A 27,720-nucleotide genomic window follows, 5' to 3' on the forward strand; every position below is an offset into this window, starting at 1 on the left:
AGGCTGCCCTGCAAGGCCCTACAGCACTGGTCCCCCCTCTCCCCAGTGGGGTACCAGCCAGACCTCGTCTCCTCTACTCCCCCTTCCTTCATTCAGCTGAAGCTCCACAGATCTGCTGGTCCCCAAATGCCCTAGGAAGCATTAGCCTCAGGACCTTTGCACTCATGGTTCCTTCTGCCTGGAATACAGCTTCAAAGTGCACTGTATTTAAACCCCCCCCGCCCCAACTGATCTCCCCTTTCTGTAGCTGTTTTTCTCCTTTATCATGGCATTTATTTTTTTTTAAGTTTACTTGAGAGAGAGGGAGAGAGAGAAAGAGAGAGAGAGAGAAGGAGTGGTGGTGGGGCAGGGAGAGAAAATCCCAAGCAGGCTTTGCACTCTTGGCGTGGAACCCAATGTGGGGCTCGAACTCACAAACTGCGAGATCGTGATCTGAGCCGAAATCAAGAGTTGGACACTTAACTGAGCCACCCAGACACCACCACAACATTTATTCTTTATGTCTGCTTGGATCACTTACAAGAACACAATCACATAAAGACAGGGAATGTGTTTTCTTCGCTCCTATACCCCCAGCACCTAGAGGACTGTCTGACACATAGTAGGTGCTCAGTGATGCCGGTGAATGAACAGAAGAATGGCCAGCAGGTGCTCTTTTCCTTTCCTGGCTCAGTTCCGCCCTCAGCCTTTTCCATCCCACCCACCCCCCCCCCCCCCCCAGTCCACCTTCAGTGGTGCTCACCTGTCCGGATGTACATTTCTGAAAAACAGCCCGCCACCAAGGACCCCTCCCCCGCCTTCGTTTCTTCTGCTCACGAGTGAGGCTGCAAAGAACATCCTTGTACATATTGTTGTCTGCTTGTGGCTTTCAGGTGCAATTGCAGACAGTGGAACATTTGTGCAGGTTTATGTGCACTTTGAAGCTGGTTGTATCTGATTTTTCCTCCTAAACTTTGCGGCAATTTAAGCTTACACTAATGGTGCACGAGTGCCCCCTGCCCTGGCCTCGCCAACATTGACCATTTCGTGGTATAGTTTGCATTTCTCTAGTAAAGAGTGAGGTATGGCATTTTTTCAGTCGTGCTGTTTACTGCTGAGGTTTTGCGTCCGTCCTTCTCCCAGGTAAGTGGATATCGTCTAACAAACTCTCCACGGGCCCCTGGGCTACCCCACCACTGGTTCAGGCAGGGTTGAGACCCACGGGGCACAGAAGATCTGGGATGCCATAACACTGGCTACACTTCATGCTGCTCAGCTTGTGACTATTTTATTAGTTCCTTTCCCCTCAAATGCAAACTAGAGGGCTATCTCCTTAAAGGGAGTATTACACATTTTTGAGATACCTACCAGTTTTCCAATTTCTTCCAGTGATAGCAATAGGATATTTGAGCTTGTTTCCTAATTGCAAACCTTCAGCAGTGTCAGATACCTAAGATTTTTAAAGTTCTAGAAACAAAACTTGAAGGCAAAACAAAAACAAAAAGCAAACACACACACGCACACACACGCATACACACGCACACACACACACACAAAACAACTTGGGGCGCCTGGGTGGCTCAGTTGGCCAAGCGTCTGACTTGATTTCGACTCAGGTCATGATCCCAAGGTTCGTGAGTTCAAGCCCCGCATTGGGCTCTGCGCTGACAGTGCAGAGCCTACTTGGGATTCTCTCTCTCCCTCTTTCTGTTCCTCCCTGGCTCATGCTTTCTCTCTCAAAATAAATAAATAATCTGAAAAACAAACCGACAAAGCATTAAAAGTTCTGGTCTGACTATAACTTGGCCCAGTTCACAGAATCCACCTAACAGGCTCAGAGTTTAAGAACCACGGGTCTGACTGGACCACACCACACTTAGCTCCTTGTACCTCGTGAGCCCAGCCAGCCCACCTCCGTGTGAGCAGGGTGTACCTAATCAGAAAGGAAGGAGGAGGAGCAGAGGGAGAGAGGAGAGCAAGAGAGACGGCGTATCTGTAAGAAAAGTCAGTATATTTATGGTTTGCTTTATAAAAGTTACTATAATACAATGGTACATAGTATTGAATTCACAAAAATATGAACAAATATTTACAACAAGACACACCCACAACGGAAACACTTCTCTTCAAAACAAGTTACGTACGGATGACAGAGTCTATATGCACAAACATCCCTAAAACTTATGGGTTCTCTTCTTTGCAGGAGGAGAGAGGCAGAGAGGGAGGGACAAGAAAAAAAAAAAAAAAGTAGGAACCCCCAACTTTTCAAAAGCAAAGATTTGTTCAATGAAAATGAAGGCATCGAAAGAAAAACGAGCCACGTTTCTGGATATGGCCAACCATTTTTGGGGTGGGCCGGGGGGTTCCCGGGTACCGGTGAGGGTGCAGCCCCTGGCCCATTGGGCAAGGTGAGGCCAGGGTGAGGGACGAGGGTGGCCCCCAAGCCTGGTTTCCTCACATCCCCCTCCACTTCTATGGGAAGAAGGGAGAGAATGAAGGCAGCCCCTTGGGGGCCGCACAAGTAACTTAAATCAACCATCTCTACAAACTACACATTTTCTCATGTGAAAAATAAATATTTTCTCAGTTGCACAATTAGGCAGAAAACCGCAAACGGAAGAGAAGGTCACCGCTGTGCCCAGGTCCCTCCTCTGTGTCTTAATGCCCCCGATTTCATCGACCTCGACCTTGAAACTGGTGGGCACAATCTCAAACAGAGAGGGCATGGGGTAAAGAAATTAAAAAAAAAAAAAAAAAAAAGAACACAACAAAACCACCAACGACAAAAAAAAAAGAGAGAGAGAGAGAGAGAAATAACAATTCTTTGTACAGAATTTACATGATAACAAGCTTGACACAAGCTGAGATACCAGAGGCTCCGGGCCTGCATCCATCCGCAGGGTGGGGGCTTCCCCGCTGGGAGCTCTCCCGTCTTGGTGAGGACTCCTGGTCACAACAGTCACTTTCCAGAAATTATTTACATGCCTGCTCTGCTTTCTGGGGTGCGAGGGACTTGCTTTTGTGTGTGTGTGTGTGTGTGTGTGTGTGTGTGTGTGTGTGAGAGAGAGAGAGAGAGAGAGAGAGAGAGAGAGAGAGAGAGATTTTTGGAAATACAAAGAAATGAGCAAAAAAGTCTCCCCACATGTTTCTACAAGAAACAATGTTCCCGAGAAAAAGTCCTTTATGGCAGCCTATATACAGAAGTTGGTTCTGAACTTCAAAAACCTATTTCTTCCCTTCGTTTTGATTTTATACACGCACAAGAAAAAAAAAATCTATGGAAATAAACCCTGAAGAGGATGGTGGGGAAGAGGGTAAAAGGAGTTAAAAAATAAAAAACAAAAAACTGTAGGACTTAGATCTGAGCTTTAAAAATCTTCTCCAAGATTTTCCTTTCTCTGGGAGAATAATCTCACTCTGAAAATAAATATGCTCTTGCCTCCTTGGGATGAGGGGGCTGCTGGCAGGGTGAGTTCGGGTGTGGGCCAGGGGCAAGCAGGTGAAGCTTATAGACAAAAAAAAAAAAAAAAAAAAATGCCACACGCATCTGGTCAGAGACCCGAAGCGGCGGGACTAGGGGACCCGCCTGCCCTGGGAGGCCCTCCTCCTGCCCTGGGGGGGGAGGCGAGAGCAGGAGAGAGTAGACAGGACCCTTCCCAGTGCCCCCACGCCCACATTGGGGCCTCCGGGAGGCTCCCTCATTGCTGGCATTCGAATGAGAAAGTAAACATTGAACCCAAGATTTTGGGGGTGGCAGGGTGTGGGGTGGCAGGGAGAGCCCAGAGGAGAAATTCCTGCCTGGGACCAGCTTGGCTCCACCAGGGTCTGCTAGGGGAAATGGCGCCCCCAGGCTGCTGGGGAAGGAACAGAAGGGGGGGGTGTCTTCTCCTCACTGAGTCGCTGCCAGCAGAGAGGGGGCCTTGCGTAGTGTTCTGAGGTCACAGCCTGGGGCTGACCCCCCTCCTCTCTGCAGCACCTGGCCCAGCGCCCTGGCCCGGGGGTTCCGGGACGCGGGCCGACACACCACCATACCGAGGCCTCTGCAGCCCCCGCCAGGGGTCCCCGCTCTCTGATTCTGCCTTCACATTTCAACGGTTAAAATGTCTTTTCTTACGACGAGGAAGAGAGTAAAGAGAAGACAAAACAACATAGCAGCATTCGTGGATAGAGGCTGACCGGGAAAGAGAAGGACAGAGACAGAGACGGAGAGCGAGAGACACGGACAGAGAGAAGTTTACGCTGGAGTTGAACAAAAATCCTGAAGGGAGCATTTTAAAAAAACCAAAGAGACATGGGCCGAGAGACACAGAAGCCCTTTCCCACTGAGGGGCTGGAGCTGCGCTGGGTTCTGGGGGTAGTGTTGGGGGCGCCAGGCCCTGACATGGCCGCTGGGTAGGGGACAGCACCTGAAATGGGGGTGGGAGGTGGGGCTGGGCCCCGGGGGCCAGGGGCTCCACGCGCGGGAGCCCCAGGGCAGCACGGGCGGCCTTCTGCGGGGCGCCGGTGCGGGGCCTAGTTGAGGGTCCCCCGGCAGTTCTCGGAGCCGCACAGGCAGGGGATCTTGACGTCCTCGATGGGGAACTTGTAGTCGTAGGTGATCTCCTCATTGACGTTGATGTGCTGCTTTGAGTAGATGACGATCTTCTTCTGCGACTCCACCGTGATCACCTTGGCATAGCAGTTGGGCTGTGGGTGAGGCAGGAGGGGAGGGTGAGCCAATGACCCACGAGGCACCCAACCCGGGCCCCCCAAACCCGACCACGCTCCATGCTCAAAGCCTGACTAACTTGCGTCTTGCCCCCCATTTCCACTGGCCACCTGCTCCAGGCCCCCGGCTCCCGTCTGGGTGACAGGGACCCTTGCCTCTGATAATAAATAAGAATGATGACAATGGTGATGATACTAAATGATTCTCCAGGGCTGCGATTTCCATTTACACTACAGGCGACTTCCAAGTTTTTGTATTTCTAGCTCAGGCCTCACTTCTGAGCTCCAGAGAAGGGGTCAGCCAACCCCGGCCGGCAGCTGCCTGTTACTGCAAGTCGAGTTTTCCTGGCACACAGCCACACCCATTCATTTACACACTGTCTACAGGCTGCTTTTGTTACAATGGCAGTTAAGGAGTTGCTAAGAGATTGTCTGGGCCACAAAGCCAAAAATATTTACTATCAGGCCTTTTAAAGAAAAGGATTGCTGGACCCTGCTCCAGACCCAGAAATCCAAGTGTCTGCTTGATATCTGCCTTCGGCAGCTCCTGGAGACGTTTTTGACTCAGTAAGCTCAAACCTCAACTGTAGGGCGCCCAGGCCCCCAAGCAGCCGTCTCCCACACCTCCTTCTTACACCGAGGCTGGCTCTGGCCCACTGCTGTGCCCAGAGGGTTCTCCCTCCAAAGGACCTACTGATTCTGTCTACTGCCCTTCACCTCCACTGCCGCAGCCCCAGCCAGGTCTCTCTCATCACTCGGCTGGACCTCAGCAGCTCCCGCTACCTCGCTGTCCTCTGAGATAATCTACTCCTGACCCAGCAGCCAGGGAAATCTTCCCAAAGGAAGAGCAGACCCAGTGGTCTCATGGCTCGAAACCTGACAGTGGCCCGCTTGCTTGGCTTTTAGAGAAACTTCTCAGCTCGGCCTGCAAGGCTGAGAGATCTGGCCACCCCAAGCCTGCCAACCTCATTCTCTTACCCGCCCTCTCAACCCCTACTCCATCCCTACTGTCCGCTTTGCTGTCCCTTCAGGGCCTCATTCAACGGAACACTTGCCCCACTCACTACCACCTGGGTGATCCCCTCCTAACCCTCAGGTGCCACACGGAGGCAAGAGGAAGTCCCTACTGGCCCCAGTGATGAGAGCTAGCTGTGTCCGCTGCGTCAAAGGGAACTCATTGGGGCGCCTGGGTGGCTCAGTCGGTTAAGCGTCCGACTTCGGCTCAGGTCATGATCTCACGGTTTGTGAGTTCAAGCCCCGCACTGGGATCTGTGCTGACAGCGCAGAGCCTGGCACCTGTTTCGGTTTCTGTGTCTCCCTCTTCCTCTCTGCCCTCCCTCCCTTGCTCGAGCTCTGTCTCTCTCTCTCTCAAAAATAGATAAACATTTAAAAGAGAGAGAGAATTCATTGGTTCTCCCAACAACCTACAAGGAGGGACCATTACCATCCCTGTTTTACAGATCAGGAAACCGAGGCACTGAGACGTTAACTAACTAGCCTACAGTCACTTGCTAAGTAGCAAGGTGATGACTCGAAACAAGAGTTGGGCATATTTGCTCTGGAACTAGCCTGTCCCCTGTTTGAAGCTCCCTGTGCCTGTCTTCGGCGTGAGAACCCCCCTTGTTGTCAACACTCACTGCCCCCTGGACCAGTGCCATCCACCACTGTCACCACTAGCCACGCGAGACTATTTAAGTTAAACTTAAACTCAATTAAATTAAAAACTCAGTTCCTCAGGGGGCGCCTGGGTGGCTCAGTCGGTGAGCATCTGACTTCAGCTCAGGCCGTGATCTCCCAGTTCACGGGTTCGGGCCCTGCGTGGAGCTCAGTGCTGACAGCTCAGGGCCTGGAGCCTGCTTCCGATTCTGCGTCTCCCTCTCTCTCTGCCCCTCCCCTGCTCACACTCTGTCTCTGTCTCTCTCAAAAATAAACAAACATTAAAAAATAAGTTAAAGGGGCGCCTGGGTGGCACAGTCGGTTAAGCGTCCGACTTCAGCCAGGTCACGATCTCGCGGTCCGTGAGTTCGAGCCCCGCGTCGGGCTCTGGGCTGATGGCTCAGAGCCTGGAGCCTGTTTCCGATTCTGTGTCTCCCTCTCTCTCTGCCCCTCCCCCGTTCATGCTCTGTCTCTCTCTGTCCCAAAAATAAATAAACGTTGAAAAAAAAAATTAAAAAAAAAAAAATAATAAGTTAAAAAAAAACCCAAAACCAAAAGTCAGTTCCTCAGTGGCAGGGGCCACATTTTAAGTGCTCAACCCCACGAGCAGCCGGTACCACAACAGTGGCCACTACGGATGCTGTGCCACTCACAGAGTTCTGCTGGACACCACCGCCCGGGGACCGAAGGCCTCTGAGGGCCGAGCCTGACCGCCGGCGGCACAGCAAAAGGCCAGCACGGAGGAGGAACCGGGCAAATGTGAACTGAGCGGACTACTTCCGGAGTGAACTGAGAGGACTACTTCCGGAGTGAACTGAGAGGGACTACTTTCGGAGCACCTCGAGTCTCGTCGTGCCGTTTTGCAGAAGGGAAAACTGAAGCTCAGGGGAGCAAAACGCGGTGTACGAACGAGCCCCCCCCCCCCCCCCCCCCCGCCTCCATCACCCTTGGGACGGAGGCCGTGCCGATTCCGTGCCAGAAGCTTCTGGGTCCTTCGGGCACAGCGGCAGGGGCAGCAGCGGCCTCCGGACAGGCACTCACGTTGCAGCTGTGGTTGATGAAGCGCGCGAAGTTGCCGCACTTGGTGGCGTCGATGATGGTGTCGTGGTCCACCCGGAACATGTAGCTGCTGCCGATGCCCTCGTCCTCGTAACGCTTTTCCCGCATGTCCGCGATCACCTGGCCGGGAGCAGGCCTCAGTCGGGGCTGGCCCGGCCCGCTCCCACCCCTGCTCCCGGCCTGCCGGGCGGTGCCTACCTGGCGGATGTTCTGGCCCACGTACTCAATGACCATCTCGTCGGCCGCGATGGGCTCCATGGCGAACAGGCCCCAGTCGTGAATGTGGCTCTTGCAGAATTTGAGCTTCTTCTTCCGGAACTGGGGGAGGGAAGGAGCTGAGAGGTGAAAGGCCTGGCCTCAGCCCCGCTGCCACCCGGCGGCCCTGGGTGGGGCCCGGCCTCACCTTGAGCTGGTTGAACTTGAGCAGGTCACTGTCACAGCTGCCAGTGAAGGAGGACAGGAGGCGGCGCTGTTCAGAACGCCGCTCCGAGCCGGCCCGAGTGGAGGCGTGTGGCTGTGCCGGGATGCTCATGCCCTGTGAGGGGGACGGGGGGACGGATCAGGAGGGGTGGGACCGCCCTGCTCACCGTGGCACCGGGACCGGGGTCCCCATCACAGCCTAAGCCCCGGGTTCCTGTCGTCCCACCTTCTCAGCCTCCTTGCTCTGGGCTTGGCCGTGCCTGTCCCATCCCTACTTGTCCCCTCTCCTCTTCCCTGGTCCTTCCTGCCAGAATGTGAACGTCCTCAACGGCCTCCGGTCAGAGAACAACACAACTTTCCCTTCACGCTCGCCGTCTCTCCTGTCCCAGCTAGAAGGCTTGGAAAGAACTCCACTTCCGGGAGGCGAGATGGTGCTCTCACCACGGGCCCTCCGACCTCCCCAGGCTTTCGGGATCATGGCTCTTTCCTTGGCACCCTTCCTTCTCTTCCTTCCCTCGGCCACCCTCGTCCTCTGCCCTCCTGCCCTCACGCCCTCTCCCTGGGTGAGCTCTTCCTTGCCGTGACCTCCCATGAACGTTTCCATCCCGATGACTGGAAGTCTCTCCCCTGCCCCAAGTTCTCTACTGCACCCGTATATCGAACTGCCTAAAAGACCTCACTCCCTGGATGTTCCACAAACCCCAAAACGCAAGCTTCCCACCTCAGAGCTTGGCATCCAGCTCCCTAGTTCCCCAAGCCAGGCCCAGCTGCATTCCAGCCAGGTCCTTGGTCTCCTCCAGCCAATCCAGCCCCCAGTGCTGTCCTTTTGGCTTCCCGATATCCCACTGTTCCTGCTCTTCTTTCAAAAACATCCACTTTTTTCTCACAGCAAATCAAGTTGAACCTACCCAAATGTCTGGACTGGGAAATGTAGCAGCTGTGCACGGTCTCCCCTGTGGACCCTTGGGGTCAACCCTCCACACAGCAGCCAGCGTAAGCTTTGAAAATCGTGGGCCGAGCCACGTCACCCTCACCCTCTCTCTGGAAGCCCTCATGTGGCTGTCACACACAGAATACAAATCTCACCTCATCACCACAGCCTCCAGGGCCCTGAGGACTTGTTGTTCTGTCTCTGGTCTCAGCTAGTCTTTCCTTTCCTTTCTCACACCACTGAGATCCGTTCCCCCCCCCCCGCCCCCCCCCCCACCTCAGGGCCTTTGCACATCCTGTTCACTCTGTGCATGACTTCAAGTCATTCTCGAAAAGCATGACTTCCAGACTTAGTGACCCCCTCGCCTGTCTTGTTTTGTTTTGAAGGAGGCTTCATGCCCAGCGTGGAGCCCAATGCAGGGCTTGAAATCATGCCCCGGAGATCAAGACCTGAGCTGAGACCAAGAGTCAGATGTTCAACTAAGCTATGCAGGCACCCCATCCCCCCTCCTGTTTTAACTTTAAAAGAACGTGGTTTTTTTTTTAATGTTTATTTATTTTTGAGAGAGAGAGACAGACAGACAGAGCATGAGCAGGGGAGGGGCAGAGAAAGAGGCAGACCCAGAATCCGAAGCAGGCTCCAGGCTCCGAGCTGTCAGCACAGAGCCTGATGCGGGACTCAAACCCACGAGCCATGAGATCATGACCTGAGCCGAAGTCGGACGCCTAACCGACTGAGTGAGCCATCCAGGCCCCTGACCTTTATTTATTATTATTTTTTTAATAAAGTAGGCTCACACCTAACATGGGGCTTGAACTCAAAACCCTGAGATCAAGAACTGCACGCTCTACTGACTTGAGCCAGCCAGGCTCCCCTCCTGTTTTAACTTTTTATTGAAGCCTTTTTCTACTTCTCTGTGGTCTCTCCCAGTTATTCACGTGGCTCATTTCTTGACTTCATTCAGGTCTGGCTCAACTGTCACCTTCTGTGACCCCTCTGACTCCCCAGTCCCTAACCTCCTCTCCTGTTTTCCCCACCTGGAATCCTATGTTTATTTGTTCGCTTGATCATTTCCCACCTCCCCGCTAAAATGGAAGTTCTGTGAGGGAAAGGATTTTGTTTTGTTCACTGCTGTAGACCCAGAACAGTGCCTGGAACACAGCAGGCACTCAGGAGATGTTTGCTGAATTTAAAGAGGAGAGAAGGAAACTTCTGGAAACACAACTCCACTCTGCTCACATCCCTGATGAAAATCTCAGAGGCTCCCACTTCCCAGCCTCGCCTCACCTTTCCAACCAGGGTACCCGGGTGAATTAACGCCTAACGCCCCCTGTGCCAGCCCCTCTGACCCCACAACCCCTCATGCCACCTGGTACGCCCCCCTCCAGAAGGTCCCCACCCATGGCAGCCTGGGAGGCTCCAGTGTCCAGGCACCTGAGGGCAGTACCTGGGTGTCTGTCGGGGGCTCATCGGTGCTGGCGCGGCTGCTGTTGAGGTATCTGAGCTTGTCCTTCTTGTCGATGGTGTAGAAACCCTCGCTGCGGGCACAGCCCGTCACGTGCTCACGGATGCCATCGTCCCGTTTCTTTTTCTTAGCTGAAGAGAGGCTGGTGGGTGGGTGTGGGTCAAGGGCCACATGGACATTCTTGAAAAGCCCCTCCCAGTCCTTCCAGAGACAGCCCCACTGGGCCTGGCCTCTCTACCCTCAGGCTAATTTCCAGGAGGTTCCATCCCCCACACCTACACCACCTCCACTGAGGGTCAGAACTCTTGTCAGGGGTACCTGACTGCACGGTCCTGGGTGTATTTCTTATCTGCTTCCTGCCTCGGTTTCCCACCTGCGCACTGGGGCAATAACAAGGCTTCTCTGAATGATTACACACGTTCAGGTGCTTAGCAGACTTCCTGGAACAGAGGAAGTGCTCAGTAAACTAGTTTGGTATAAGGGGTATAAAGACAGCTCCAACTTGATAGTTCTGTCTGTGCTGGTAACACAACTATCAGGATTAGCATCGTGGTTAAGAGCCCAGACTCTGGAACCAGATTTGCCTGGGTTCAAATCCCAGCTCTGCTACGTCATAGCTGTGTGACTTTGGGCAGGTCACTTAACCTCTCTGAGCCTTGGTTTCCATATAAGTGAAATGGGAAGAATAGCTCCCACCTCACTGACCTGTTGGGAAGATCAAATTAGGTGATGGGGGGCGGGGGGCCAGGAGGAGTTGGCCCTCCGTCAGCCTCTGCTACTCTGATGTTGTGCGATCACGCCGCTACGTTTGGCCCCGAGACCCGCTAACTCTGGGGGTGAGACGGGCCTGGCACAGAAAAGGTGTTTTAAAAGTGCCAGTGATGACTCCACACGGAGCCTGGCTCGGTGCCAGCAGACGCCACTCAGTAGGTGGTGGGGAGTCGGGCGACTGCCTTCGTGGGTGTCGTGGGAGACAGGGCCCAGAGAGGCGGGCAAGGACCCCACCGCGTCGTCTAGGATATAGGGATGGTAGACCCAGAGTGTGTCGTTGAGCCAGTCCATGCCATTGTCCTGCTGTAGCAGCCGCTCGTAAGTGACACACAGGAAGCGGATGTCCTCCTCGTCGATGCCACCGTTCCAGATGTCGTACAGGATGGTCATCTCCTCAAACTCCGACCGGGGCCGGAAGAGGGGCTGCGGTGGTGAGAGCTCGGGCGAGGCTGAGGCCACCAGGTCCTCGTGGCGTTTTTTAGGTGGCCGGCGCCAGGGTCCCCGAACCTTGGCCAGGTCCATGAACTCCTCGGTGACCTCATCGCGCCCACGGGGGCCTGGAGGGATGGCCTCCGAGGGCCACTGGTTCTCTAGCTCCTTAAAGGGCAGCTTGGTAGGCTCAACAGGGGGTGGAGGTGGGGGCGGAGGAGGCTGGGGGGGCAGAGGGGGAGGGGGGGCCGGGATCCCCGCGTTCCGGAAGTCCAGGGTCACGGCCCGGGGGTCATGGGTGCTGGGGAAGACAGGGGTCTGTGGCTGGCCTGGCAGGAGCAGGAGGTCTCTGCCGAGGGCGGCCCCCCCCGGTGGCCGGACCAAGGGCCCATCCAAGGAGAGCACAGCCGGCGGGGATCGCCGGGGCCTGCCCGGCTTCCTCTTGATAGGGGGTGGGCAGGGGGCCAGGGGCGCAGGCAGCAGGGGCGGCAGCTGGGTGGGGGCCCGCGTCTGGGCCCGCAGGACAGGGACGGGCAATGCCAGGGGCAGGGGCAAGGGCAAGGGCAGGGGGAGAGGCAGGCCCGTCTCCAGGAGCACCGGGGAGGTCAGGGGGCCAGACCGCTCATCGCGCCGGCCAGCTGGGAGGGGACAGACAGGCAGGAGCAGGGGTCCGCCGGGCTCAGGGAAGGTGGGCGTGAAGGTGAAGTCCCGACCAGGTGTCCTCGGGAGGCCACCGCTGCTCAAGCTGGGGGACTGGGATGGGTAGGAGAAGGGGCTGCCGGGCACCTGCGGGGAGCTCAGTGACAGGCCACTGCTACCCCCTGACAGCGGGGGCTCCCCGCTTGGCGTGGCCGGCACCGTCTCTGTGCTCTGTGACTTGGCCAGGCTGCCACAGAGACCCGGAGTACGCGGGGGCTGCTCCTCGGGAGGCGGCTCCAGAGGGACGGGTGGGTGTGGGGGCTCTGGGGTCTCGGGCTCTGGCGGTGGGCTAGGCGGCCGAGGTGGTCGAGGGGGTGGCAACGGCGGCTGCAGTGGTAAGGAGAGCAGCGTAGGGGACTCGGGCGCCACTTCCAGGTCATCCTCTGCAGAGAGGTGGGCAGAAACCAGACCGTTATTACTGGAGTCAAACATCTCGTGGTGCCCTATTTATGCTGCCCTACTCTGTGCTTGATACCCGACCTCACACCCCTCTGGGCCCCCTGGCATTCTGTGAGTGTGGGGACCGTCCCCCCACAACTAAACCACTCAAGGCTTCTTAGTGCCCAGCCCAATGTCTGGCACACAGTGGGTGCTTGATAAGCTAAAGATGTAGGAGATATGGTTCTTAGCCTTTGGCATTACGTCCTTAGAACGGTGTTCTTGTGAACAGGGAACATCCCATGGATCCAGAAAATGGGCTCTGCTATTGAATAAAATTCAACAAGTCCCTTTTCTGCAGGACTTGTCAGTGCCTTTCTCCCAGCATTTATCTCCATCGTCATATAATATATTTTCTAGCTTATCTACTGTCATTTATCACCCTGTCTTTCGAATGTAAGCTCCATGAAGGCAGATACTTTTGTCTGTTTGGCCACTGTTGTATTGTCAGTGCCTAAAACAGTACTGGGGACACAACATAGGCTTAATACATACCTATGGCAATATTCAAAGACCTGAGGTTCTGTAGCCAAACAATACAGAATTAAACAAAGTATAATAGGTTTCTTTCCCGAAGGATGTATTCCAGGATCGAACTGACCACACAGTGGCTACATAAGTTTAAGTTAATTAAATAACATTACAAATTCAGCTCGGCAGTAGGCACTTGCCACATTTCAAGTGCTCTTAGCAACATTGTATTTAATGGCTATGATCTTGGAGAGAGCAGATAAAGAACGTTTCTATCACTGCAGAAAGTTCCACTGGACAGTATGTTACAGCCTTTAATATGCTTTGTGTGGCTCCATCAAGGTGGCTGAGAATGCTGTGTCCATGGCCCTTCTCACCTGGCCCAGCACCCCAAGCCTCCCCCACCTGCCTGTCACTAAAATGACCATATACACCTGCTCCCCACCCCTGCCACACCTTTCTGAGCGCGTCTCATAGGACTAATGGTCCAAGGAGCAAACGGTGGGGAAATGTGGCACTGAGGAACGGTGACAGGAGCAGTTCTCTCAGGCAGCTATCTGAAGTTCCGGCTGGGTGCCAGGCTCCGTGCCGGCACATTATGTCATCTCACTCTGCCCTCCCGCACGACCTCATGGGGGACATACCACTGATCCCACATTACAGATGGGGAACCTGAAGCTTGGGAAGGTTACACGAATTACCCAAAGGAGCCTGGGCTCATTCTGCCGGTGAGGACATCCTGCCTCCATCCCCACCACCTCAACCGGGGTGGGGGGGGGGAGGGGAGAAGGTGGGGGGGTGGGGGGACGGGCTGCGGGCTGCAGGTGTTACCTGGGGCAGGTTCCGGGGAAGGCGGGGGCCGGGCCTCCGTCTCTCCAGCAGGGGGCTCTGGAGACAGCAACCTGGCCCCTTCTTGCTTCAGGCCCGGCTCCTCCGAGGGCTCCTTGCAGCCTGCCAGCTCTTCGACACACACAGGCAAGGGGGGCTCTTCCAGCACGGAAGTCCGCTCCTCGGGAGCTCCGTCCTCGGCCTCGATGTCCACCTCCCCTTCCGTGACCGAGGACTCTGTCACAGGTGCCCCCGTGGCCACATCCTCCTCGAAGTCCTCATCGGGAGCAGCAGAAGCCATACTCTCGTCTGCTGCTGCGGTCTCCTCCTCCTGCTCCTCCTCCTCTTCCTCCTCCTCCTCCCTTGCCACCAGCTCCTCTTCATCCTCTGAGGATGACGACGAGGACTCGGAGCTTGATTCGAACTCAGAAGACTCAGAACTCTCGCTGGAGGACCCAGCTCCCGCCTTGGACGTGGCGATGCTCACCGTCTCCTCTGGGCAGGGGACACAGGGGACACAGGCATGAGCCCTTCAGCGTCTGCTGTGCGCTCCGGCTAGATGCTTCCCCAAACATCTCAGACTGATGGCGCCCAGGCTGAACGCGGCCCTGATATCTCGGGGCGGGGGTGGGGGGGGGGGGGCGCCTGCATGTTAACTAGTCAGCATTTAAAAAAAAAACAGAGGCGGGGCGCCTGAGTGGCTTGGTCGGTTAAACGTCGGACTTCGGCTCAGGTCATGATCTCTCGGTCCGTGAGTTCGAGCCCCGCGTCAGGCTCTGTGCTGACGGCTCAGAGCCTGGAGCCTGTTTCGGATTCTCTGTCTCCCTCTCTCTCTGCTCCTCCCCTCTTCATGCTCTGTCTCTCTCTGTCTCAAAAAAATAAACGTTAAAAAAAAATAAAAAACAAAAACGGAGGCGAGGGGCGCCTGGGTGGCTCAGTCGGTTAAGCATCCGACCCCGGCTCAGGTCATGATCTCACAGTCCGTGAGTTCGAGCCCTGCATCGGGCTCTGTGCTGACAGCTCAGAGCCTGGAGCCTGCTTCGGATTCTGTGTCTCCCTCTCTCTCTGACCCTCCCCTGTTCATGCTCTGTCTCTCTCTCTGTCTCAAAAATAAATAAACATTAAAAAAAATAAATTAATTAAAAAAAAAAAAAAGAAAACGGAGGTGAAATCCACGTAGCATAAAACGAACCATTTTAAAGTGAATAAGTCAGTGGTATTTAGTACATTACAACTATCTCTAGTTCCAAAACGCTCTCATGAGCTCAAGAAGAGACCCAACACCTTTAGCTATCGCCCCTCCAGCCTCCCATCCCCAGACCCAAGCAACCACTAGCTTACTTTCTGTCTCTGTGGAGGGACCTGTTCTGGACATTGCGTACAAATGGAATCGTAGGGCGAGTCCTGTGCATGTTTTAATGAGCTCACGTTTCAAAGACAAGAAATCTTGCCCCAAAAGTACTGCTGAAAGTTGCTCGGGCTCTGGTCTCTGCACGGGGGCCCTGGGGCAGACCAGGTGCCTCGGTCCACACCGTCCACACCGCTCACCTCCGTCCGAGTCCCCTTCTTCCTTCTCACTCGCCTCTGACAGGGCTATGTCCTCGTCCTCATTCTCAGACTCCTCCTGCTCATCGCTGTCTTCAGCGTCATCATCCTGGGGGAGGGGGAGGGAGAGGGGAGGTCAGGCTGAGCAGAAGGGCCCCCCTCACCTGGCCCAGCACCCCAGGCCTCCCCAACCTGAAGGTACCTTATCTGATGTGGATGAGGTCGAGGAGGAGGAGACCTGGCTCCTGGGGCCTTCCTCCTCCTCCTCCTCTTCCTCCTCTTCATCCTCCTCCTCCTCCTCCTCCTCCTCCTCCCCCTCCTCTTCCTCCTCAGTGCTTTCCCGCTCCTCCTTGTCAGAGGCTGAGGATGAGGGTGAGGTCGTGGAGGAGCCCGAGGATGAGGACGCCGATGATGATGAGGACACCGACAGTGACTCCTTCTCATCCTCCTCCCCGCCACTGTCCAGCTCCAGCGGCCGGGCTGGCCGGCGCCGCACGCCCACGCCCTTGGGGTCCCGCTTGGCAAGCTCACAAGGGGCGTCCGCCATATCCCGGTCCCGTTCTCGCTCTGACTCTGAGGGGAGAGAGGGGTGTCCGAACTGGGCTGGGGAAACACGGGAGAGCCCAGCGCCACGTGAGGGGGCGCACATACCTTCATCTTCCTCGTCCACAGAGGTTGAGGGCCGCAGGCGCTTCTGGTCACCAGAAGAGGCTGTGTCCGGTGGCTCCTTCCTCTTGACCTTGAAAGAGGGCAGGCGGATGGCCCCGCGCAGCCCGATGCCCAGGCCGAGGCCCTCATAGCCCAGGCCCTCGCCCTTGCCCCACGACTCCAGCAGGCACGAGGCGATGCGGTCCTTGGGCTTTGGCCTGTCCTCGTCCTTGTGCTCGCCTGACTTCACTGGGGTCAGAGAGGCCTGGGGTGTGAGAGAGGAGGGGACTGTCACTATGGTTACGGTGCTGCCGGTGGACCCCCACCTCCCCAGTGGGTGGCCCTCCCTAAGCAGCCTGCCTTCCCTCAACAGTGACAGCCACACAGTAACTGGCACTTCCTTCCCACCAAGTCGGCTGGGCTTCGTGCCTGCCGGACATTCCCAGCGCCCAACTCCGTCTCACTGAACTTCAACCTCCTCGCCTGCAGAGCAGGCTACATGCGGCAAGGACACATCCGCGTCATGGACACACAAGCTTTAGAAGGTAACACTCACGCTTTCCTACTTGGGGGTTACCGGGACCAGTGTCCCTCGGGGGAAGAGAGCGTGCCTGCTGGCCGCCCGGGGGCACTCCGCACTCGTTGCCTACCTTGGCCATCCGCTCCTTCTTGTCCCACCACTCGTCGAAGGCGCGGAAAGCCACCACCTCCACCATCTTGCGGTTCAGGTCACGCTTCATGATGGCCTTCAGCTCTTTGAGCACCACCAGCAGGACGCCATCCACAGTGGCCTTGTGTGGGTCCTCCTGGCGTGGCACGTAGCCTGGTGGCGGCACTGATGGGTCAAACTTGGGTAGCGGTGGCCAGGGCTGCCCGCGGCCCGGTCCGCTGTTGCTCAGGGAGAACGGGCCCCGGTAGGGCGGCAGGTTGACAAACTGCAGCCCGGCTGAGGCGGCCGCGGCAGCAGCGGCCATGAAGGGCGGGTAGGGGCAGGCGCCCTGGCCAGTCATCAGACGGCTCAGCATCTGCGTTTGCATCTGGAAGGACATGGGCATGCCGCCCCACTGGCCACCCAGCACGTGGCTCATGTCCACCTGCATCACGGGAAACAGCCCTGGAGGGAAGGGCGGCAGCGGTGGTAGGATGGGTGGGGGTGGGACACCAGGGGGGGGCGCTGGCAGGGGTGGGGGGGGCACCGTCACAGCTGGGTGGGCGGGGGGCGGGGGGGGGCGGGGGAGGCGGCAGAGGCGGGGGCATGGGGAAGCCTGGCTGTGGTGGGGGCGGCGGCGGGGGCGGGGGGCAGCGGCGGGAAGCCGGGGGGTGGGGGCAGCGGCAGCGTCGGAGCCAGCACAGAGGGGGCTGCCACGGCTGCCGCCCCTGGGGTCACCACCATGGGTTTGGGGCAGTCGGCGCTGGTGATGGGGGCTGAGGGCATCTCATCGTCCGAGATTTCCATGTCCTCGCCCGAGGACTGCTGGCCCTGTGGGGAGAGCCGGGGAGAGCGGTGAGGCTGTGCCTGGGAGGCCAAGCTGGCTCCTAGAGCCCCTTCCAAACACCAGAAAGCTCGAGAAGCCTTTTGCAAGACTAATGAGCAACACGGATTCTGCAGTTTGGGTCCTAGTCCCCTCCCTTCTGGACCATGTGGCTTTGGGGAGTCACTTAACCTTGCTAAGCCTCAGTTTCCCCATTTGCATTATGGGCATCTTAATACCTGCCAGTTGGTTTAGGAGGATTCATTCATTCATTCATTCATTCATTCATTCGGTAAACACTTGCTTAGCACCTGCTGTGTGCCAGGCACTGTCCTAGGTGCTGGGGACACAGCATTGAACAAGACAGACACAATTCTTGCTCTTGTGGAGCTAAGTTTCTAGAGGGAAGAGACACAGGAAAACCAGGATGAAGAGGAGAAATATAGAGCCCACCTTGGAGGAAAAGAAAGCTGTGGAGGGGGACAGGGTGTAAAGAGGGAAACAGATTCCATGTCAGCTTGAGAGATTCTATTTCAATTTGTAATTGGAGAATACTAATAATTAACACTTCTATAGTGCTTCCTACGTGCTCGGTATCTTTCTAAGGCCGTTCTTTTACCAAGGAAATTGGAGCACAGAAAGCTTAAGTAACTTGCCCAAGGCCACAGAGCCAATAAGAGATGGAGTCAGGATTCAAACCAGTTAGGCTCCCAGTCAGCCTGCTGTCCTCACTGCTGCAAAGAGGGCCCGGTGGCAAGGGCGACATTTGAGCAAAGAGAGTTAGCAGTTTTAAGGCTGCATAAATAGGAGGTATGTCTTTTTATTTTCCTTAGTTAATCTTTCGTCTATTCTTGAGACTGCACAACACCTTGTTTCACATCAGCACTGTAGCCTTGCAAGGTGGGGCTCTACTCCAATCCCTTCTGACAAGTGAGGAAACAGAGCCAAAAGCCACTGGCCCAGGAGGCACAGCCGGTCAGAAATAAGGCTGGAACTCAAGCTCAAGATGCCTGCCGAATGGAATCCAGGAACACTCACTGTACCAGGCAAACAGTGGGGAAGCCAAGGATGACCCCAGCTCCGAAATGGGCAAGGGCCCCTTTACATTGGGACACAGGCCTGGAACTGGAAGGAGGCATTGGGGTGTACCTGGTAGGGTTGGAGTGAGAAGGCAGAGCAGGGGTGGTGAGAGGAGAGTTATGTCACCCCCAGGCTTTTGTGTCCGGACAAGAGGTGAGAAGGTGGCTCAGGCCCTGCCCTAGAAGATCTCGGTAAGGTGACAAGAGCGTTTGTAGGCTGCCACAGACAGGGAATGCATTTGAAGGCTGAGGGGGCGCGGTCTGTACAGGCTGTAAGGTCAGAGGTCAGATCTTCAGGTGAGGGAGTCCTCAAAGGGAAATGGGGGGGAGCGCCCGCGGGGAGAAGAGGAATACTAAACTTTCAGCAGCAGTAGGAAGCTCAGGATTTTGCTAGACCCCCACTACACACACACACACACACACACACACACACACACACTCTCTCTCTCTCTCTCTCTCTCTCTCTCTCTCTAAAGGTCCGCACGCACATGCAGCAGGAGGGACTGGCAGGCTCAGCCCGATACTCCGGGACAGCGCCCGGGAGATCAGTCCCGGACAGCGCCCAGCGAGGCGAGCGCAGCACATAGAGGGTTAACCCGGCATCGCGGCCAGCCAATCACAAGGAGACCCGGGATCCTGCGCTCCAGCCCTCGGCCCTGCCCCTCCCTCCGCCCCTCCGGCGCCAGGGGGTGGGGGTGAGAACCAGCGGGAACTAGCCGAGCGCACACTGCTCAGCACCAGCCCGCGCGAGGTGCCGGGAGCTTCCCTTGCGGGCACCTCAGTTAAGCCGAAGACCGTGTGAGGCAGGTACTTTCACCGTCCCATTTCACAGGCGATGAAACTGAGACTCAGAGAAGGAAAGTGCCTTACCCAAGGTCACATAACCAGTAAGCGACAGAGCTGGGTTTCCAGGCTCACGGACTGGAGCCTGAACTTTTAACCACCAGCTTCTGTGAAGAAAGGGAATCTCCCTCAGTGGTGCCCCTGCTCTGTCTCCGGAGTCCTCAGCCTGAGCTAGCTGGGACTCCCTCCAGGTTCAGTCTGGAGGAGTCCGGGTGCTGCTCTCCAGGCTGCCGGCAGGGGGCTCCCGAGGGCCAGCCTGGAGGTTATCTGTACTTCGGTCTTACTACCGCTAAGATCTAGGGGCATCCCGACCCCATCTCTCTTCGGCTTCAGTCTCCCGCTTCCCTACAGTGACATGATGGGAGAGCCCAGTCCCTCCGTCTACCCTGGGATTCCCAGTCCCGGACCATTCTGTCAGCATGGTAGACATCCCCCAAGCCCAGGCAGCAGAGAGGAAGGGAAGAAAAGATGGCAGGGCTGCCAGCCCCCCACCTCTGCACACCTGTCAACTCCTCCTGCCCGGACCCCTTGGCACCAGAAACCACTTCCCCAGAACTGCCTGGAGGCCCCCTGGAGCCCCGGCCACCTGCAGTCCCCTCCAGGGCAGGCCAAGTTCCTCTCTGTTCCTCCCCGAGGCAGACAAACCTGCCTAATCAAAGAGCCTGGGAAGGGGGGACCCTCCCTCCTGCCGCCCACAAGGGCACAGAGCTCTGTCTAAGCCCCTGGCTGCTCATGCCCGCTGGGCGCGCAGGTTCCAACACAGGTCTTCAGGAGGACCAGGACAGGTGCCTGGACCAGGAGTGGGGAGGAGCAGAGCCAAGGAAGATGACCTAATCCATCCCTCCAAGGGATTGTAGCACACAGCAGCCCCCACCCCAACCCAGAGGCTGGAGATTTGGGTAATAAGACCCCAGATAAAGATCTATGGCTGAGGAGAGGCTGGAGAATGGTCAGTTTTGCCTGTTTCTGGCTGTGGCCTTCCCCCTAGGCTAACCCTTAAGTCCCGACTCCTGGAAACAGAGGAAAAGCTAAGGGAAAATTCAATGCCCTCCCTGCCCACCATGGCTTCCTCTCTTCAGAGGGCACCAGGTTCTAGGAGGCAGTGCTCCAGAGCTCCCATCTGGCCTAGCCTAGCAGAATGCTCTGGCTAATCCCTCCCCCCAAATATGCCTGAGTGTCAGGATCAGCCCTGATCACCCTCAGGCGACCCAACAGACAAGGGGATCCAGAACCATTACCATAGTCCATACTATCTGGGGTCTCGGCAAACTCCCACCAAAGAAGCTCAAGTCAGAATTGATCCCTAGGAAAAGTCTTAACTTCCCATACCTAACAGGAGAGCAACAGAACTAGGTCATGTTTCCCTTCTCTCTATGGCTGCTAGGTTGCTCAGAGCCAAAGCAGCTGCTCAGTCACAGCCCCTGGTGCTTTTTGCGTTGGCTTTTTATTCTCTGTATTTGACCGGTTATTTTAGCTGCCCTAACCCTGTTACTTCTGTGTTTTAGCTAATTGTCCTGAGGGGATAACGTTTCAAAGGAGGAAAGGGAGACACAAGATACACAAAACCAATCCAAGACAGAGGTGGACAGACATGGTGGTACCTCATCCATCTTCTCTGAGGTTGGGGTCCTGTCTCCAGCCAGGTCCAAGGCTACCTCAGTTGTCTGGCCCAGAAGACCAGAAGGGTCCGGGGGGCCTGGCTCCGGAGGGGGGCGGGGCCCCACGCCCAGGTCAAGCTCATCATCCTCGTCTGAGTCGGGTAGCGGCGTGGGGCTGATATCCTCCAGGCCGGTGCTGGAGGGGCGTGAGGAGGGTGGCGTGGGGCCTCGAAAGCCTGGCTGGGAGTTGGTGCCAAAGGGGGCCAGTGGGGAGAGCTGGGAGGAGGAGGAGGAGATGGGGCTGCCCTCCATCTGCAGCTCCGTATCCGAGTCCTGCTCTCGAAGGAAGGGCAGCTTGGTGCGCTGTTCCTTCAGCAGCATCTCTATGCGTGAATCCAGGCTGTCGTGGGGCTTCTCCAGGCCCGCAGGTGAGGACTCCAGCGTAGGTGTGCCTGGACTGTCACAAGGCTCAGGGCTCCAGCCAAAGGTCGGCCGGCCACCCAGCTCCATGCTGTTGGCATCAGGGGGCGGTGGGCCGGGCGGTGTGCCTGGCTTCTCCTTGGTCAGGGGTTCGGTGGGTGGCAGGGGTGGGGGCGCAGGTGCTCTCCGGAATTCCCCACTCTCACGGGCCCCAAAGGTGGTTGTGGTGGGGGGCTCCTCAGGGGGTGGGGGGAAAGGGGGCACAGGGGTCTGATACGGAGAGAAAGCCGACTTGAACGTGACTCCAGGAGCTGGGGTTGCTTGGGCAGGCGGTGGAGTGTGGGCGAACGTGGCCGAATCCTGTGGTTGGGCCTTGAATGGAGGGCCACTGCTGCCCCCACTGCTGCTGACTGCCCCAAACGGGAGGTCCACGGAGCCCCTGAAGGCAGCTGGGGCCCCGGCCACTGTGGTGGCCGCACAGGAGTTGTGGACATAATGATGCTCGTGGCGGCGGTTGTAGGCATCTGTGAACTTGCTTTCGTGGCGCCGGGCCTTGAAGGTCACCGTGGGGTCCTGGCTGAAGAGGTAGGAGGGTGTGGGCTGGCGGCTGGAGTAGCTGGAGTCCTGCGAGAAGGGGGTGCCCAGACGTGGCGTGAGCGGTGTGCCCTGTCCGTAGGAGTTGGGGGTGTCCAGGCGGCTGCTGGAGTACGCCGTGTCCTGCGAGAAGGGTGTCCCACCACTATTGGGGGTGACCGAGGAGGAGCCGGAGCCACAGCCTGCAGACAGACTACCATCCTTGAGGCGCTTCAGAGCATCTGACAGCTAGAGAGAGAGAGGGAGAGACAAGTGAGGTTGCTGGAGGGGGCTGCATGCAATGGATGGGGGCTGTTTTCCCTCTACACTCTGGGGATCTCAGAGCCAAGCTGGTCACTCTAGAACTGCAGCATGGTGGAAGAAGGGGGGGGGGAGGGGTAGGAGATCGAAGAGGAGCTTCTGGATTGTCCTAACTTTTCTCTAATCATAGGATAGCCAGCTATCCCCAAAGAACCTTGAGGGTTTTTTCTAATCCTTAAAGCAGAGAGAAGATCCTGACATCTTGATTTAAACTGGGATTTCCTTCCCGTCTCAGACTGTCAGAAATCAAGGATCTTCCAGCAGGGAGAACTATAGTGTGGGGAGTGAGGGGGTGGCCAAGGGTCCTGTTCCCTCTGGTCTCCCAATGTTTTAGGAGTTAAGGCGTGTGACACAGTAAAAGTGCCTAATGAATAACCTAGCCGACCAGCAAGTCGGTGAAGGCTGCGTTCTGGAAAAGCTACTCCTGAGGGTAGGTGAGTTGATGCCAGGGAAGGGTTGGATTGAGAATCTCCCTGTGTGAGGGTGGCCTAGGTAGGAGGCAGTGGTTGGGTAAGGGGTCACGTCAGTCTCGCTCTGGGAATGGGGACCACTGAGGTCTGCTTTCTGGGGGCAGGGCTAGAGCAGTGCCCAGGACATCAGACACAGCAATGTTTCAGCATTAACACGAAGCCCTAGGTAGGCTGTGGGTCTGTGGGAATCCCAGGCTGGACAAGGCCAGGCTCCTCTGCCTCCTAGGCTCTGGCGTCCAACGCTAGAGATGGTGAATGGGGGCGAAGGGCCCATCAGAAGCTGGTGATGAGTGTGAGTATGTGGGGGGAGGGTACTGAATGGTAACAAACCCACCTGCAGGGTCTCATTCACGATCGGAGAGACAGCATCCAGCTCACCCACTGGGAGGGTCTGGGGTGTGTATCGGCCCGTGACCAACAGTTCGTAGAACCGCATGCGGGTTTCCCCTGTGGGAAGGGCAAGGGAGGGAGGATTGAGGGAGGCTCCAGGATGGGGCAGACCCCACAGGTTGGCTTATGGGCCCCTGGCGCCTGAGACCCCCAAGCCTGAGAAGCTTTGTGACCCTGACCGGGGAACCACCTCTCTGTACCTCACTGAGGAGTCCGATCTGTTCAACCAAGCTGCTCACCTGTATGATTTTTCTGACCCTAAGATTCAGAATTTAATCCTCTGTGGGGCCGGGACTCCCCCCCAAAACAGAAACACCACCCCCAACACAGAGCCTCTCCCTGTCACTTGAGCCATAGCACCTGAAAAAAGAGTCAGGTTTTCCCACTTAACAGCCAGAGCCTGTAGCAGGTGGAGAGACCCAGTGACACAGAGGTGACAGTTCACTTTACTGTTAGCTATCTGAGGCCAGGTGACCAGCAGAGTTTGTAAAACACAGTCTAGTACCACGTTACTGTGAACTCCGTGGGCCTCCTCCGCTGACCTGGCTGACCAGGCCTCCCCAGCTCTGCCGGGCTGGTCCCACTGGGCCCCGTCTGGTAACCCTCCCCCATCAGCAGAGAGAGGCCTCTATAGACCCTGGGGCCCCAGATTATTGATATTTATAGAGCCCTCTGAGGCAGCTGCTTACATATGCAAAGGAGGCACATTCCTTGAGCTACACTTTACACTTTGCTGGTCTCTTTCTTGAAATACAAAGTTAGTTGGCAGTCTCTGAGGGCCTCCCACTTTTTTTTTTTTTTTTCTTCCTTTTTTTCAGAAATGAAATTTTGGGAAGAGCTGGCTGCTCCTTAAAATGGGCATGTGACAGGGAAGAAGGTTCCACATTCAGTTCTCAGGGAGAAATGAGACTGCAGCCACACAAGGGATGTGTAGAGTTTGAAGGGTCTGTACTCCCCTGACAGAGACGGGAACCCAGGCTTGTGCCCTGAGGAAACTCAGAACTAGATATGGGCTTGGCAAGAGTTTGTGGGATAACGGTGCCCACCCAGTTCCAGCATCCCTCCACAGCCCCCAGCAAGGTCTCAGAGACCTAGTCAATATGTATTCATCGTTGAAAGCACAAGAAAGGTTTAGATTTTCCTGTTTGGGTTTGGTGTGCCATTTGCCTCTAAACACCATGCTCACAAAACTCCTGGAAGCTGGCCACCTAAGCCTTCCCAGACAGTGTCTCCCAGAAAACCTCAAGAAGCACCGGACCCAACAGTGCCTGCCCAGTCACAGGGCAGGTTGGTCCTGAGGCACCCAGCACCTTCTTTCATATGGGCGGGAACTTCCCTAGAGAGGCCACAGGCGAACTTTGGGGGATGCCCTAGAGTCTTGCAAGCCCCTCCATCCGGTCGAGAAGAAGCCTCCCAGGAATGTAAGGAAGGAAGGGTGACTTCCCCAGCCCCACTCTGCCAGCAGTGAGCTCAGAGTGAGCACATAGCGGGATTCCCGGCGCATGGGAGGTGCTGCTGTCTCTTTAAGAGAGAGGAGGGAAGGCACAGTGTCAACCCTTGAGCACCCACAGCAGCCCGCCCAGCTCTATCAGAACATTATCAATGAAACCACACTCTGAGCCCAGATTGGTTCCCACTCCAGAAGGAAGGGGCAGCATGGGGGAGGGGGGGGGACCCTAGATCCTTGGAGGATTCCCTTTTTAGTTGAAGGACCCACTCTATATGTATTTAAAGGCATTCTAGTGGCTCCCTCTCAGCTCCCACAAATAAACAAACCCTGCCTCTTCCCCTAACACAGATGGCAACACTGGAGACTGCCTAAACCCAGGCCACTAGGGCTCCAGGAGGGGCCCGCAGGGGTGTCAGTGGTGGGGAAGCCTCTGGGTGGTCCCTAGGGGTACATGCAGTAGCCAAGGACAGCACATTTGGTAAATTATAGCCTGTCTCCTAGCAACAGACAACACATTTAGCTCCATGTGACTCTATCCTCAGGAGGGGGCAAAAAAAAAAAAAAAAAGGCTGTTGGGGGGGTCCCTAAACACTGCAAGAGGGGCTCTGGGAGGGAAAGGAGTTGTAGTGACAGGTCTCACTGCCCCTCCATCGCAGTTTGTCCCAAGTGGGTCTCCACTCACCTTTAGTGTCCAGCTCCACGTGGATGATATTGCCCATGACCGAAGTGCTATGCAGGTGCTGAACCGCCTCTTTGGCTCCCCTGACCGTGGCAAAGACCACCTTGGCAATGCCCAAGTGCTTCTTGGTCTTAGGGTTGTACAAAATCTCCACCTCCTCCACCTCCCCATACTTCTTGCACATGTCCCTCAGGAAGTTTTCTCGGATGTTATCATTCAGCTTGGCAAATGTCACCTGCTTCGGAGGCACCGGGCCCACGTAGAACTCATCGATCTGGCAGGGACGAGGGGGAAGGGAGTTTGGAGAACATTGAAACCGAAGGGAAACACAACATTCCCCACTCGCGTGCCCGATGAAAACAATGAAGGTTAAAAAATAATTTTTTTTTTTTTGAAAAAAAAAAATGCACGCGGGCGGGCCCGGGAAGCGGAGGATTAAATCGTTTGGAACGTGGAAGTCCTCTGGGTTCGAAAGGAAAGGGGAAAAAGAAACAGTTTCTCTTTCCCCACCCCCCCATTCTGGCCTCCTCTCCCTGCAGCCGGGTCAGGGGTGAACCCTTGGTCTATGAAGTTGTCCCCTCTTAAGCCACAAGACTGAGAAGGGGGGTGGGTCCCTAGGCCAAGCTTCGGGGGCTAGCAGGAGCCAGGTGGGGACCCGGAGCCCCCAGCTGGGCCGGCAGGACACTGTATCAGATCCTTGATTACAGTTTCACTGAATGTTATTCTGTTTACAGTAGCTGAGAGAGGACACCCCTCTCGCTGCCATCTCCCCCTCCCCGCCAAAACTTCCCTGGCCATGGACGGCGGGAACTCAGAACCAGGCTAGGCTCCGGTAGAACTGGCGTTATTTTCGAACTCGGGGACTGGGGAGGCGGGGAGAGACCGTGGGGTCGGGGGGGAGGGGTCCTACCTTGAATTTAGGCACCGACAGCTCCAGCTCCTTGTTTTTGGTCCAGATCCCAACGACCCGGGGATCTTCGACAATTTCCACCGGGCGGTTGCTGGACATCTGTGGGGAGGAATGGGGGGGGCGGGGCGGAATGGGAGGGCTGGTCCCACTCCCCAGGGGCAGAGGCAGACGCCCCCCCCCCCTTCTCCAGGCACTTGTCAAACTCCAGGACTGGGGACCCGGCTGACAGTTGGCCCGGTGGTCGGAAGGGGGGGTCCCTGGGCAGCTCGGACCCCTTTCCCTACGCCCCGGGCACGGCTGGTGGTGGGTGGGGGCGGCGGGGAGGCGCGCCGGCTACTCACCGCCAGGCTGAAATGCTGCCCATCGTAGCGGTACAGTTTATGATGCCCCTTTTTCAGAGCCGGGTCAATCATCAACTTGTAACTTCTCCAATGGTGGTTCCTCCTCTCGCCCGAAGGGCCGGGCTGCGGCGGGGGCTGCTGGTGGTGGTGGTGGGGGGGGTGACTGTTCTCCATGCCGTTAACCCAACCTGAAAACGAGCAAGTTGTTGTCGTCTCCGCCGCGGCGGCGGCGGCCGCTTCTACACACACGCGAAAGAATCAAATCGTCCAGCCCCCACCCCCTCCCACCTTACCAGCGCGCCCCAAAAGGAGCTGTCTCGCTGGCTCCCCCCAAAATAAGAATAGAGCGAGAGAATAACCCTTCCGGGAGAATTAGGCGCCCGCCCGCTCGGCCACCGTCTCGGGGCGGCAGCGAGGGGCTCCCGGGGGCCCCCGGTGCGTGCTGGCGGGGCCCGGGGCGTCCGGAGGACGCGGGCTCCGGCCCATGGTGCCCGTCCTGCCTCCCGGCCGCCCGGCGTGGCGCTCGCTCGCTCGCTCGGCCCGGCTCGCGCGCTGGGCTCGCGGCAGGCCTGGCGCCGCCCGCCCGCCCGCCCGCTCGGCCGGAGCCCGGGCCGGGGCCGGGGCCGGGGGCTCGGGCCGCCCGGCTGCCGACCGCGGCCTCTCCCTCCCCGAGCCGCGCTTACATCCCCGCCGGGCGCCGGCCTCCCTGCGCCGCCAGCCAGTACATGGTGTCCCCCGCGGGAGCCGAGGCCGGGGCGGCCGGACGGGGGGCCGGGAGGGGGGGGGCGCCGCCGCCGCGGCTGCCGGGCCCGGAGCTGCTGCCGCCGCCGCCGCTGCTGCTGCTGCTGCTGCTGCTGCCCGGGAGGCGGCTGGCGGCGGAGGCTCGGCTCCCAGTAGCCGCACATCCCACAATACACCGCTAAGGAGCCCGACCCGAGCGCTCACCCTCCTCCTCTTCCTCCTCCTCCTCCTCTTCCTCCTCCCCTCTCCTTCCTCGCCGCTTCCCCAGGCACTCTCCCGGCGGCGGCAGCTGCGCCGCCAAAGCCCCGGGCCCCAGCGGCCCCCCACCCCTCACTCGCGCGCTCCCACACTGCCTCCCCCCTCCCCGGGGGAAGGCCTTTTAATTTA

At 57.1% G+C, this 27,720-nt stretch overlaps 1 protein-coding gene across 1 annotated transcript; it reads right to left on the reverse strand.

Moving 5' to 3' along the window:
* Positions 1-1,971: 1,971 nt before the first annotated feature.
* SETD1B (SET domain containing 1B, histone lysine methyltransferase) lies at positions 1,972-27,544 on the reverse strand. The gene is given in 19 exon segments (XM_047088265.1): positions 1,972-4,665; positions 7,384-7,521; positions 7,600-7,719; positions 7,805-7,936; positions 10,200-10,366; positions 11,240-12,499; positions 13,857-14,348; positions 15,402-15,507; positions 15,601-15,971; positions 16,050-16,311; positions 16,697-17,275; positions 17,277-17,345; positions 17,347-17,526; positions 21,042-22,280; positions 23,157-23,269; positions 25,345-25,615; positions 26,252-26,350; positions 26,593-26,780; positions 27,538-27,544. Coding segments are annotated over 18 exon segments (5,946 nt in total). The 5' UTR covers positions 26,767-26,780; positions 27,538-27,544; the 3' UTR covers positions 1,972-4,491.
* Between the last annotated feature and the right edge of the window lie 176 nt (positions 27,545-27,720).

This window comes from Lynx rufus, unplaced genomic scaffold, assembly GCF_022079265.1.
Source record: "Lynx rufus isolate CCGP_SWC_20201006 ecotype Redwood Valley unplaced genomic scaffold, mLynRuf1.p SCAF_24, whole genome shotgun sequence".
Classification (NCBI taxonomy): Eukaryota; Metazoa; Chordata; class Mammalia; order Carnivora; family Felidae; genus Lynx; species Lynx rufus.